The sequence below is a fragment of the Stenella coeruleoalba genome (genome assembly GCF_951394435.1).
Source record: "Stenella coeruleoalba genome assembly, chromosome: 6".
NCBI classification, from domain to species: domain Eukaryota; kingdom Metazoa; phylum Chordata; class Mammalia; order Artiodactyla; family Delphinidae; genus Stenella; species Stenella coeruleoalba.
The window spans coordinates 3,371,790-3,386,994 of NC_137151.1; the positions used below are offsets into that span (position 1 = coordinate 3,371,790).

The window sequence follows — 15,205 nt, forward strand, 5'->3', positions numbered from 1 at the left end:
TATTCAAATTCTGTAGGTCATATGCAATAACTATTGTTTTCCAGAAGATAATTTATATTTATGCCCTCAAAGGTAAAATAAGGGTAATAAAAAATTGGAATCAGCACATAAAATTTTAATATTATTTTAAATGAAAGGTGGAGAATTGTCAAGAATTGTTGGTTGACAGGATACTTGATTCACCCAGATAATTCTTATTCAAGAGATTTTTTCCCTCAAATATGTAAACAATTGAAGTCTCAATGCTTTTCTTTTTGTAATGAATAGTTTTCTGCTTCTCCTTGGAGAACTCCTCTATCTTTCTGGTGGACAACAGTAACCTCTAACTTTTGAAGGTGTAATGGTTTAGTGAAAACCATACACAGAAATATCTATTAAATACACTGTTACAAGCAAGCACAAATCAGTTTGTGCAACCTGTTTCATTAATCTGATGATGTCATAATTATTTGAACTTTTAGTTCACTTTGCAAGAAACATTAACAATGAACCCAAAGATGGCAAATATTCTAGTAAAATTCTGTGAGCCTTAGAGTTGGCATCAGACACAGAATGATTAGAGATGAAGTGTCTAGCCCTCTCCCTGATGAAGAGCAGAGCAGGCATCATGCCAAAAGTTTTTTTAGACCTCTTTGAAGTCCCTCTCTCCTGACTCTCCCAGCACCTCTCTCCACAGGCAGTCTTTGATTTGATTTCTGTCACTATTGATCAGATGTGGGGAAGCTTTTGTGAAGGGCTAGAGGTAGTAAATATTTGAGGCTATGTAGGCCATACACTCTGTTATAAACACTCAACACTGCAGCTGCAATGTTAAGGCAGCCATAGAAAATGTGTGAATGAATGATTGTGTTGTGTTCCAATAAAAATTACTTATAAAAACAGGCAGCAGGCCAGATTTGACCCATGGGCTGTAGTTTGTCAGAGCCTGCTATTTGCATTTTCTAGAGGTTTATATAAAAAATTGTATATGGGGGGCTTCCCTGGTGGCACAGTGGATAAGACTCTGTGTTCCCAATGCAGGGGATCTGGGTTCAATCCCTGGTTAGGGAACTAGATCCTACATGCATGCCACAACTGAGTTCACATGCCACAACTAAGGAACCCACATGCTGCAACTAAGGAGCTGGTGAGCCACAATTAAGGAACCCACAAGCTGCAACTAAGGAGCCTGCCTGCTGCAACTAAGACCCAGCACAACCAAATAAAATTGTATATGCAGTATTTTTTGGTCTGACTTCTTTCATTCAGCATAACTGTTATAAGATTTATCCATGTGGCAGCGTACATCAGTAGTCCATCCTTTTTATTGATGAGTAGTATTCTATGGTTTGACTATGCCACAATTTATACATCCATTCACCTATTGATGACTATTGGATAGTTTGACTTGACTATGACAATGAAAACTACAGTGAATATTTGTGTTCGATTGTTTGTATCATCATATACTTTAATTTTTCTTGGGATAATACCTAAAAGTGTAATGGTTGGAACATGTAGTGGATTTATGAATAACGTTTTTGAAAACTACCAAACTGTTTCCCAAAGTGGTTATGCCATCTTACAATTCTACCAGCAGTGTAAGAGATTTCCAGTTCCTCCATATCCTTGTCAACACTTAGTTTGGTTGATCTTTTTGACTTCATACATTCTAAGGTACATAGTGAAATGTCATGTGGTTTTACTTTGCATTTCCCTGGTGACTAGTGATATTCAGCATCTTTTCATGTGCTTGTTTGCCATCCTTTTATCTTCTTTGGTGAGGTGTCTGTTCAAAATATTCCCCATTTTAATTGGGTTGTTTACTCATTTTTGAGTTTTGAGAATTCAGAAAATGCATTCTAGATATGAGTCCTAGATGATTTACAGATATTTTCTCCTATTTCAGGCTTGTCTGATTTTTCTTAACAGTTACTTGAAAAGCAGGAATTTATTATTTTGATAAAGTCCAATTTATGAAAATTTTCTTTTATGGATACATGCTTTTAGTGTATCTAAGAAAACTCCCCTGAGATCAAAGAAGTTTTTGTCTATGTTTATTCTAGAAGTTTTAAAGTTATAAATTTTACATTTAGGCTTATTGTCCATGTAGCTAACTTTCATGTATGATTTAATAAACCGATCAAAGTAAAAAAAAATTTTACCATTTATGGAAAAAATTACAGTTTCTTCACTGAACTATTGTTGAACTTTTCTTGCAAATCAGATGATCTTTAACTTGTGGGTGTATTTCTGGACTCTCCACTGATCAGTTTGACTATATTTATGTAATACTACACTGTTTTGATGACCATAACTTTAAAATAAGTCTTGAAGTGAGGTAATGTATGTTCTCCAATTTTGTCCTTCTTTTTTCAAGATTGCATTGGCTATTCTACGTCATTTGAATTTCCATATGAATTCTGGGATTTCTACAAAATATTCTTAGGAAAAACTAAAGGAGACCTTAATATATGGAGACATATACCACATTAATAGATAAGAAGACTGTATATTGTTAAAATGCCAGTTCTTCCCAAAGTAATCTATACATGGTCCCTCAAAGGTGTCCACATTCTAATTCCTGATGTTAATACCTGTGTATGTTATGTTACATGATAGAAGGGACTTTGCAGGTAAAATTAAGGTTATAAACCTTAAGATAGGGAAATTTTCCTGGATTATCCAGGTGTGCCCAATGTAATGACATAGGCCCTTAAAATGGAAGTGGAAAAGAGGAGAGTCAGTTAGAGACATACAACAGAAGAAGAAACAGGAGAGATTTGAATTGTGAGAGTGACTTGACTTGACCCACCATTGCTGGATTTGAAGATGGAGGAAAGGGATCATGAGCTAGGGAATGTGGGTGGCCTCTAGAAACTGAGAACAACTCCTGGGTGTCAGCAAGTGAGGAAATGGGGACCTCAGTTTGAATTGAATTATGTCTACCACCCAAATAAGCAGGGAAACAGTTTTTGTCCTGAAGCCTCCAGAAAGGAATGCAGCCTGCCAAAACCTTGCCTTTGTTTTGAAGCTCTAACTAGAGGCCCAACCAAGCTCATCATACTTCTGACCTATGAAAAATGTGATATAATAAGGAGGTGCTATTTTAAGCCACTACATTTGTAGTAATTTGTTATGGCAGCTATAGAAAACTAGTACTCTTTTTATGCCTGTATAATCTATAGCCATATCACTGATCTTATTCTTGATATTAGCATTTTTCCCCTTTGTCTTTTTGTCCTATTTAGACTGGCTAAGTTTTATCAATCTTCTTGATCTCCTAAAAGAACCAAGTTTTGGTATCATTGCTTTTCTCTAATATTTTTCTATTTCATTTATTTCTGATCCAGCACATTTTTATTCTACTTATTTTGAGTTTTATTTGCTCTACTCAGAAAAAATATTTGTTCAGCCTATTTGAACAAAAACTTCACAAAAGAACATATATGGATGACAGATAAGTACACGAAAAGATGCTCAACATCATTAGTCACTAGAGAAATACAATTTGAAATCACAATGAGATACCATTTCATACCCACTGTAATGTCAAAAATCAAAAAAGTTAAGTGTTGAAAATATGGAGAAACTGGAATTCTCATATACTAGTGGTGGGATTGTAAAATGTTACAACCATTTTGGGAAACAGTCCCACAGTTTCTTAAAACATAAATATTCCATAATACTAGCCTATTATATGATCCAACCATTCCATTCCTAGATATTGACCCAAGGGAACTGAAAGCATAATGTACATATAGATAATTTATATGAAAGTTCAGAGCACATTCATTTGTAATAGCCAAACACTGGAAGCAGTGCAAATGTCCATCAAGGTGAATGAGTATGTACATTGTGGCATAGCCATACCATGCCATACTAAACAATAAAGAAGAATGACTATTGGTCCACACACCAACACTGAAGAATCTTAAAATAATTGTGCTGAATGGAAGCAGTCAGATAAAAAATACATACTAGGGGCTTCCCTGGTGGCGCAGTGAGAGTCCGCCTGCCGATGCAGGGGACACGGGTTCATACCCCAGTCCGGGAAGATCCCACATGCCGGGGAGCGGCTAGGCTCGTGAGCCATGGCCGCTGAGCCTGCGCGTCCAGAGCCTGTGCTCCGCAACGGGAGAGGCCACAACAGTGAGAGGCCTGCGTACCGCAAAAAACAAACAAACAAACAAAAAAACTATATGATTACATTTAAGAAAAGAGATGAATGGTTTCCTGGGGTGGGGTCTGGTGACAGGAGGCGGGAGAGGGAGAAAAGAACATGGGCATGAGTAAACTGTTGGTGTGGTGGATATATTCATTTTCCTGCTTGTTGTGTTGGTTTCTTTGGTATATACATTACCCAAAATACAAATTGTACGTTTTAAGCATGTTCAGTTTGCAGAATATCAATTATCTTCAATTTAAGAAAGCAATCCGAAGATGAAGAATTAGCGTTTTAACAATTGAACTACATCTATAACTCTGTTTATTTGGTTTTCAGGGTGGATTGCTATTCTGGGTGCCATCTGGTTGCTAATTTTAGCTGATATCCATGATTTTGAGATAATTCTACACAGAGTAGAATGGGCAACCCTTCTATTCTTTGCAGCACTCTTTGTTCTGATGGAGGTAAGACTTTAGTTGAACTTTTGCAATATGATCTTGTCTGATTTTTAGATTTCACATTTTGTTTAGTGAATGAAGAAAGCCCAAAGTCTGTAAGTCTTTCTACATATTCACTAAGTGGAAAATTATGGGGGTTGAAATTAGACTATTTTAAGTTAAATCAACTTTTATCTCAGGCACCTAAATATTATTTAATAAATTGATTTATTTGGTTGCTGTTTTTTTCTTGCATAATGTTTGTGGTTCGTAAACTTGTTCTAATTTCATTTGTTACAAAGTACAGTAGAATTTACTCTAATTTTGGGGCAAAATGACTTGTTACAGAAAGTACAGGGAAATGTTATTTTGATAATCTATTCCATTTTGTGTAATATTTAAGTAAATATTCTGTTATGATGGAAAAGACTACATCAAAGAAAAGAATGAATAATATGTATTGCTTTATTTAGTTATAATTGTTGTTACAAAATTATTCACAATACTTTTTAATCTTGAGACTTCATTTATAAACTTCTGTCCTCCTCAAATGCAAAGCTTTACTGATGTACAAGACTACTACTCCCCAAAGGATCCAAATGTTTCACATTAATTACCTTAATTTATTGATGACAGACCCATTCAATATTCATTATTCTCTTGATTCAGACTTTGGCTTTTTTCCCCTAATTTTTTAAAAACAGGTCCCTTGAATCATTGAAATCTATGTCTTTAACTCATAATAGATTGCATAGATGTGTAATCAAATGACTCACATAGGCCCTCCGAATATGTCAGGGAGTCATGAATCATATTCTACTTCATCTGTTTCCTACTCAAAAACTTCACCTTTTCTATTCTGAGTCTTCTTTACACACAGAATATGAGGACTACTGGGGGGAAAATTCTGGTTACTGTTTCCTGATTGGCTTTTGAGAGTCCCTGCCTCAATTACATGCTTATTCAAGGTGTAAATTGCTATCTCATCTGGGTTTTTGACATATTGTTCTCAATGGCATATACTTCTCTTTGGCATATACTTCTCTTTGTCTTGATGGGATAAACACTGGAATTTTTAAAGCAACTTAAAATATAATTTATATATCATAAAATTCACTCATTTTAACTTTATAGTTTAATGATTTTTAGTAAATTTTGAACGTTTTATCCCTATGACCCTTACACCAATTTATAGTCAATTCTAGCTCTTAACTCCAGCTCTAGGCAATCACTAATCTTTTTTCTGTCTTTTGATGTGCCTTTTCTGTACATTTCATCTAAAAGGAATCCTATACTGTGTACCATTTTCTGTCTGGTTTCTTTAAATTAGAATAATGATGTTGAGGTTCATCCATGTTCTGGTATATATCTTAGTCTCATTTTGTTTATTGCTGAATAGCATTCCACTATATGGATATACCATATTTTATTTACCTATTTTCATAAACATCTGTGTATATTTGTGTATGTCTTTATGTGGACATGTTTTCATTTCTTTTAGGTAGGTGTTAGGTCTTATCATAAGTTTAGCTTCTTAAGAAACTGCCTGGGACATCCCTGGTGGTCCAGTGGTTAAGAATCTGCCTTCCAATGAAGGGGACGTAGGTTAAATCCCTGGATGGGGAACTAAGATCCCACATGCTGCAGAGCAACTAAGCCCAAGCACCACAACTACTGAGCCCAAGCACTCCAAAGCCCATGCACCACAACTACTGAGCCCGCATGCTACAACTCCTGAGCCTGCATGCTCTGAAGCCTGCGTACCACAACTAGAGAGGCTGTGCACCTCAACTACTGAGCCTGTGTGCTCTAGAACCTGCATGCCACAACTAGAGAGAAGCCTGTGCTTCTGCAACAAAGAGCCTGCATGCTGCAGTGAAAGATCCCACATGCCGCAATGAAGATCCCACGTGCTGCAGCTAAGACTCAATGCAGCCAAATAATAAATAAATAAATATTTTTTAAAAACTGCCAAAATGTTTTTCACAGTGGCTGTACCATTTTACATTCCTGTCAGTAATGTAGTAGATTCCAGTTTCTTTATATCCTCCCTGTCACATAATACCATTCTTTTTGATTATAGACATTCTAGTAGGTGTGAAAAGGTATTTAATTTTTTAAAAAGCAAATATGAGGAAAATCCTTTTGAACCATGCTTTTCTCTGTAGTAGCTGCACCAGTTTACACCAACAGTGTAGGAGGGTTCCCTTTTCTCCACACCCTCTCCAGCATTTATTTTTTGTAGACTTCTTGATGATGGCCATTCTGACTGGTGTGAGGTGATATCTCATAATTTTGATTTGCATTTCTCTAATAATTAGCTATGTTGAGCATCTTTTCATGTGTCTCATGGCCATCTGTATGTCTTCTTTGGAGAAATGTCTCTTTAGGTCTTCTGCCCATTTTTTCAGTGGGTCATTTGTTTTTCTGATATTGAGCTGCATGAGCTGTTTGTAAATTTTGGAGATTATTCCTTTGTCTGTTTCAACATTTGCAAATATTTTCTCCTATTCTGTGGGTTATCTCACAGAATGGGAGAAAAGCTTTGCTGTGCAAAAGATTTTAAGTTTCATTAGGTCTCATTTGTTTATTTTTTATTTTATTTCCATTACTCTAAGAGGTGGGTCATAAAGGATCTTGCTGTGATTTATGTCATGGAGTGTTCTGCCTATGTTTTCCTCTAAGAGTTTTATAGTGTCTAGCTTTATGTTTAGGTCTTTGATTTATTTTTGTGTATGGTGTTAGGAAGTGTTCTAATTTCATTCTTTTACATGTAGCTGTCTAGTTTTCCCAGCACCACTTATTGGAGGGGCTCTCTTTTCTCCATTGTATATTCTTGCCTCCTTTGTCCAAGATAAGGTGACCATACACCATATGTGCATGGGTTTATCTCTGGGCTTTCTATCCTGTTCCATTGAACTATATTTCTGTTTTTGTGCCAGTACTATACTGTTTTCATGACTGTTGCTTTGTAGTATAGTCTGAAGTCAGGGAGCCTGATTCCTTCAGCTCCGTTTTTCTTTCTCAATATTGCTTTGTCTATTTGGGGTCTTTTGTGTCTCCATACAAATTTAGAAAATGTTTGTTCTAGTTCTGTGAAAAATGCCATTGGCAATTTGATAGGGATTGCACTGGGTAGTGTAGTCATTTTGACAATATTGATTCTTCCAACCCAAGAACATGGTATATTGTTCCATCTGTTTGTCATCTTCGACTTCTTTCATCAGCGTCTTACAGTTTTTGGAGTACAGGTATTTTGCCTCCTTAGGTAGTATATAAAGGTTATAAATGTGTGTTATATTTTTTGATGCTATTTTGAATACAATTGTTTTCTTAACTTTATTCTGATTGTATATTAACATTACATAGAGATACAATTGAGTTTTTAATATTAACATTGTGTTCTGTGAACTTGTTGAACCCATTTATTAGTCTAGTAGCTGTTTAGAATTTTCTTTCATGTCATACGCAAATAAAGACATTTTAATTTCTTTTCTGATTGGAATGCCTTTAACTAGCTCACACTCTCCTCCTCTCTCTCCTCCAAATACCCTCCTTTTCCCTTCTTTTTCTTTTTTTCCTGTCTTGTTGGCCAGAACCTCTAGTTTAATGTTGAAGTGATGAGTATTGACATTCATACCTTTTTTCTGATCTTAGGGGAAATGTATTCAGTTTTTCACCATTATGCATAATGTTAGATATAGGGTTTTTTTTAAAAAATAGATATCCTTTATTAGGTTGATAAAGTTAGGATATATTCCTAGTTTGTTGTGAAATTTTATCAGTAATGTATATTGGATTTTGTCAAATGTTTTATCTGTATCTATTAAGATGACCATATGATTTTTAATGTTGAATCTATCAATTTGAATCTATTAATGTGGTATACTACATTAACTGTTTTTCAGCTGTTAAATCTACTTTGTATTCCTGAAGTAAATCTCACTTGGTCATGGTGTATAATAAGTTTTTGAGGTAGATTACTATTATTTTGTTGAGAATTTTTGCATCTACATTCATGTGGGATATTGGTCTACATTATTATTTTTATGTGATATTTTGTCTGGATTTGGTATGAGCATAACACTGAATGAATCTAACAGAATGAGTTCAGGAGTATTCTTTGTAGAAGAATTTGTGAAGGGCTGTTTTTAAATATTCAATAAAAGTTTCCAGTGAAGCCATCTGGGCCTGGAATTTAAATTGTGGGAAGGTTTTGTGTTTGATTTTACTAATTCAATTTCTTAGGCCTATTCAGGTATAACATTTCTTCTTGAGTAAGTATTACTAAATTTTGTCTTCTATGAACTTGTCTATTTCATCCAAGTTTTCTTAATTTTTGGCATAAGTTGTTTATAATATTGCATCTAATGCTTTTTATTTCTGTGAAGTCATTAGTGATATTCCCTTTTCCATTTCTGATTTTAATGATTTCTGTCTTCTGTCTGCTTTCTTGATTAGTCTAGGAAAAGTTAGAAAATTTTTTGATCTTTAAAAAAATGAAATTCTAATTTCATTAATTTTCCTTTTTTCCATATTAAATCATTGGATAAACTCTTACATTGGAAATATGTTCTTTATTTTTTTTTTTTAAAGCTGGGAATCCTTATAGACCCTAGTTTCTAAGATTTAGTTTGTACTGCAATTCATCTAAAAATGTCTATTCTCTCAGTGACAAAGATATTTTGTTTTCATTATCATCCTCTTCTTCCCTTGTAGAAGTGTATGTCCTTAAAATTCCCAGCCTTTAAAAACTTTCTCAGGTTACTCAGCTAGCCAGAAGAAAATCAATTTCCAACAAGCTTCTTTTTACTGAATTCTCGGCCCCTGGTTTCTTCTTGCTCCCTTTGACACATAGGTCTTCCTATTTTATTTTATTATTTTTAACATCTATAATGGAGTATAATTGCTTTACAATGGTGTGTTAGTTTCTGCTTTATAACAAAATGAATCAGCTATACATTTACATATATTCCCATATCTCCTCCCTCTTACATCTCCCTCCAGCCCTCCCTATCCCACCCCTCTAGGTGGTCACAAAGCACTGAGCTGATCTACCTGTGCTCTGTGGCTGCTTCCCACTAGCTATCTATTTTACATTCAGTAGTGTATATATGTCCATCCCACTCTCTCACTTCATCCCAGCTTACAATTACCTCTCCCCATGTCCTCAAGTTCATTCTCTATGTCTGCGTCTTTATTCCTGTCCTGCCCCTAGGTTCTTCAGAACCTGGTTTGTTTTTAGATTCCATATATATATATATATATATATATATATATATATATATATATATACACACACATATATATGTAGTACACTGTATTTGTTTTTCTCTTCCTGACTTATTTCACTCTATGACAGAATTTAGGTCCATCTACCTCATTACAAATAACTCAATTTCATTTCTTTTTATGGCTGAATAATATTTCATTGTATATATGTGCCACATCTTCTTTATCCATTCATCTGTCAATGGACATTTAGGTTGCTTCCATGTCCTGCCCTATGTAAATAGAGCTGCATCGAGCATTGTGGTACATGACTCTTTTTGAATTATGGTTTTCCCAGGGTATATGCCCAGTAGTGGGATTGCTGGGTCATATGGTAGTTCTATTTTTAGTTTTTTAAGGAATCTCCATACTGTTCTTCATAGTGGCTGTATCAATTTACATTCCCACCAACAGTGTAAGAGGGTTCCCTCTTCTTCACACCCTCTCCAGCATTTATTGTTTCTAGATTTCTTGATGATGGCCATTCTGACTGGTGTGAGGTGATCCCTCATCGTAATTTTGATTTCAATTTCTCTAGTGATTAGTGATGTTGAACATCCTTTCATGTGTTTGTTGGCAATCTGTATACCTTCTTTGGAGAAATGTCTAATTAGGTCTTCTGCCCATTTTTGGATTGAGTTGATTGTTTTTTTGATATTGAGCTGCATGAGCTGCTTGTAAATTCTGGAGATTAATCCTTTGTCAGTTGCTTCATTTGCAAATATTTTTTCCCATCACTGGGTTGTTTTGTTTATGGTTTCCTTTGCTGTGCAAAAGCTTTTAAGTTTCTTTAGGTTCCATTTGTTTATTTTTGTTTTTATTTCCATTTCTCTAGGAGGTGGGTCAAAAAGGATCTTTCTGTGATTTATGTCATAGAGTGTTCTACCTATGCTTTCCTCTAAACATTTAATAGTGTCTGGCCTTACATTTAGGTCTTGAATTCATTTTGAGTTTATTTTTGTGTATGGTGTTAGGGAGTGTTCTAATTTCATTCTTTTACATGTAGCTGACCAGTTTTCCCAGCACCACTTTTTGAAGACGCTGTCTTTTCTCCATTGTATATTCCTGCATCCTTTATCAAAAATAAGGTGACCATATGTGCGTGGGTTTATCTCTGGGCTTTCTATCCTGTTCCCTTGATCTATATTTCTGTTTTTGTGCCAGTACCATGCTGTTTTGATTACTGTAGATTTGTAGTATAGTCTGAAGTCAGGGAGCCTGATTCCTCCAGCTCTGTTTTTCTTTCTCAAGATTGCTTTGGATATTAGGGGTCTTTTGTGTTTCCATACAAATTGTGAACTTTTCTGTTCTAGTTCTGTGAAAAATGCTCTTGGTAGTTTGATAGGGATGGCATTGAATCTGTAGATTGATTTGGGTAGTATAGTCATTTTCACAATGTTGATTCTTCCAATTCAAGAACATGGTATATCTCTCCATCTGTTTGTATTATCTCTCCATCTGTTTGTATCACCTTTAATTTCTTTCATCAGTGTCTTATAGTTTTCTGCATACAGGTCTTTTGTCTCCTTACGTAGCTTTATTCCTAGGTATTTTATTCTTTTTATTGTGATGGTAAATGGGAGTGTTTCCTTAATTTCTCTTTCAGATTTTTCATCATTAGTGTATAGGAATGCAAGAGATTTCTGTGCATTAATTTTGTATCCTGCTACTTTTCCAAATTCATTGATTAGCTCTAGTAGTTTTCTGGTAGCATCTTTAGTATTCTTTATGTATAGTATCATACATATACATATACATATAGTCATCTGCAAACAGTGACAGCTTTACTTCTTCTTTTCTGATTTGGATTCCTTTTATTTCTTTTTCTTCTCTGATTGCTGTGACTAAAACTTCCAAAACTATGTTGAATAAGAGTGGTGAGAGTGGGCAACCTTGTCTTGTTCCTGATCTTAGTGGAAATGGTTTCAGTTTATCACCATATTGGATGATGTTGGCTGTTGGTTTGTCATATATGTCCTTTATTATGTTGAGGAAAGTTCCCTGTATGCCTATTTTCTGGAGGGTTTTTACCATAAATCAGTGTTGAATTTTGTCAAAAGCCTTCTCTGCATCTATTGAGATGATCATATGGTTTTTCTCCTTCAGTTTGTTAATATGGTGTATCACATTGATTGATTTGCATATATTGAAGAATCCTTGCATTCCTGGAATAAACCCCACTTGATCATGGTGTATGATCCTTTTAATATGCTGTTTGATTCTGTTTGCTAGTATTTTGTTGAGGATTTTTGCATCTATGTTCATCAGTGGTATTGGCCTGTAGTTTTCTTTTTGTTTTGACATATTTGTCTGATTTTAGTATCAGGGTGATGGTGGCCTCATAGAATGTGTTTGGCAGTGTTCCTCCCTCTTCTATATTTTGGAAGAGTTTGACTAGCATGGATGTTAGCTCTTCTCTAAATATTTGATAGAATTCGCCTATGAATCCATCTGGTTCTGGGCTTTTCTTTATGGGAAGATTTTTAATCACTCTTTCAATTTCCATGCTTTGGATTGGTGTCTTTATGTTTTCTATTTCTTCCTGGGTCAGTCTCAGAAGGTTGTGCTTTTCTAAAAGCTTGTCTGTTTCTTCCAGGTTGTCCATTTTATTTGCATATATGTCTTGTAGTAGTCTCTCATGATCCTTTGTATTTCTGCAGTGTCAGTTATTACTTCTCCTTTTTCATTTGTAGTTCATTGATTTGAGTCTTCTCCCTTTTTTTCTTGATGAGTCTAGCAAATGGTTTATCAATTTCATTTATCTTCTCAAGAACCAGTTTTTAGTTTTATTGACCTTTGCTGTCATTTCATTCATTTCTTTTTCATGTATTTCTGATCTGATGTTTATAATTTCTTTCCTTCTGCTAACTTTGAGGTTTTTGTTTTTCTTTCTCTACTTGCTTTAGGTGTAAGGTTCGGTTGTTTTTTGAGATGTATCTTGTTTCTTCAGGTAGGACTGTATTGCTATAAACTTCCCTCTTAAAACTGCTTTTGCTGCATCCCATAGGTTTTTGGTCACCATGTTTTCAAAGTCATTTGTTTCTAGGTATTTTCTGATTTCCTCATTGATTTCTTCCGTTATCTCTTGGTTATTTAGTAGTGTATTCTTTAGCCTCCATTTGTTTGTATTTTTTACAGTTTTTTTCCTGTAATTGATATCTAGTCTCATAGTATTGTGTTTGGAAAAGATACTGGATACAATTTCAATTTTCTTATATACACCAAGGCTTGATTTGTGACCTAAGATATGATCTATCCTGGAGAACGTTCCATGAGCCCTTGAGAAGAAATTGTATGCTGTTGTTTTTTGATGGAATGTCCTATATATCTATTAAGTCCATTTGATTTAATGTATAATTTAAACGTTGCATTTCCTTATTTATTTTCATATTGGATGATCTGTCCATTGGTGAAAGTGGGGTGTTAAAATCCCTTATTATTATTGTGTTGCTGTTGATTTCCCCTTTTATGGCTGTTAGCATTTGCCTTATGTATTGAAGTACTTCTATGTTGGGTCCATAAATATTTACAGTTGTTATATCTTCTTCTTGGATTGATCCCTTGATCATTTTGTAGTGTCCTTCTTTGTCTCGTCATAATCTTTATTTTAAAATCTATTTTGTCTGATGTGAGAATTGCTACTCCAACTTTCTTTTGATTTCCATTTGCATGGAATATATTTTTCCATCCCCTCACCTTCAGGCTGTATATTTCCCTAGGTCTGAAGTGGGTCTGTTGTAGACAGCATGTATATATATCCTGTTTTTGTATCCATTCAGCCAGTCTATATCTTTTGGTTGGACCATTTAATCCATTTACATTTGACATAATTATCAATATGTATGTTCCTATTACCTTTTTCTTAATTGGTTTGGGTTTGTTATTGTAGGTCTTTTCCTTCTTTTGTGTTTCCTGCCTAGAGATGTTCCTTTAGCTTTGTTGTAAAGCTGGTTTGGTGGTGCTGAATTCTGTTAGCTTTTGCTTGTCTGTAAATATTTTAATTTCTCCGTTGAATCTAAATGAGATCCTTGCTGTGTAGAGTAATCTTGGTTGTAGGTTTTCCCCTTTCATCAGTTTAAACATGTCCTGCCATTCCCTTCTCTCTTGCAGTATTTCTGCTAAAAGATCAGTTGTTAACCTTATGGGGAATCCCTTTTATGTTACTTTTTGCTTTTCTCTTGCTGCTTTTAATATTTTTTCTTTGTATTTTATTTTTGATAGTTTGATTAATATGTTTCTTGGTGTATTTCTCCTTGGATTTATCCTGTATGGGACTCTGTGTGCTTCCTGGACTTGCTTGACTATTTCTTTTCCCATGTTAAGGACGTTTTCCACTATAATCTCTTCAAATATTTTCTCACTCCCTTTTTTTCCTCGTCTTCTGAGAACCCTATAATTCATATGTTGGTGCATTTAATGTTCTCTTATATGTCTCTGAGACTGTCCCCAATTCTTTTCATTCTTTTTTCTTTATTCAGCTCTGCAGTAGTTATTTCTACTATTTTATCTTCCAGGTCACTTATCCATTCTTCTGCCTCAGTTATTCTGCTATTGATTCCTTCCAGAGAATTTTTAATTTCATTTTTTGTGATGTTCACCTTTTTTTTATTTGCTCTTTAGTTCTTCTAGGTCCTTGTTGAACATTTCTTGTATTTTCTCCATTCTATTTCCAATATTTTTGGTCAACTTTACTGTCATTACTCTAAATTTTTTTTCAAGTAAACTGCCTATTACCTCTTCATTTGTTTGGACTGGTGGGATTTTACTTTGCTCCTTCATCTGCTGTATTATTTCTCTGTCTTCTCATTTTGCTTAACTTACTGTGTTTGGGGTCTCCTTCTCACAGGCTGCAGGTTTGTAGTTCCTGTTGTTTGTGTGTCTGCACCCAGTGCATAAAATTGATTCTGTTGATTGTGTAGGCTTCCTGGTGGAGGGGATTGGTGCTGTGTTCTGGTGGATGTGGCTAGATCTTGCCTTTCTGGTGGCCAGGACCGTGTCTGGTGGTATTTTTTGGGGTGTCTGTGAATATATTATGATTTTAGGCAGTGTCTCTGCTAATGGGTGGGTTTGTGTTCCTGTCGTCGTAGTTGTTTGGCATAGGGTGTCCAGTACTGTAGCTTGCTGGTCATTGACTGGAGCTGGGTCTTAACATTGAGGTGGAGATATCTGGTAGAGTTTTTGCCATTTGATATTTAATGGGCCCAGGCAGTCTCTGAGGCTCAGGCCTGATACCTGGCCAGAGCACCTAAACCCTGTTAGCCACCAGGCTCAAAAGTAAAGGGAGAATAAAAAATAAATAAATTAATTAAAATTATTAAAATTTAAAATATTTAAAAAATTAAAAAGTAGT

The 15,205-nt window shown here is 35.0% G+C and overlaps 1 protein-coding gene across 1 annotated transcript in view; it reads left to right on the forward strand.

Moving 5' to 3' along the window:
- The window catches only part of OCA2 (OCA2 melanosomal transmembrane protein), a gene marked incomplete at both ends in the record, with an annotated part of 232,040 nt that overhangs the window by 157,240 nt on the left and 59,595 nt on the right, over positions 1-15,205 (forward strand). The window contains one exon of the mRNA XM_079924777.1: positions 4,484-4,611. Within this exon, the coding sequence (XP_079780903.1) occupies positions 4,484-4,611 (128 nt within the window). The remainder of the gene's footprint in view (positions 1-4,483; positions 4,612-15,205) is intronic.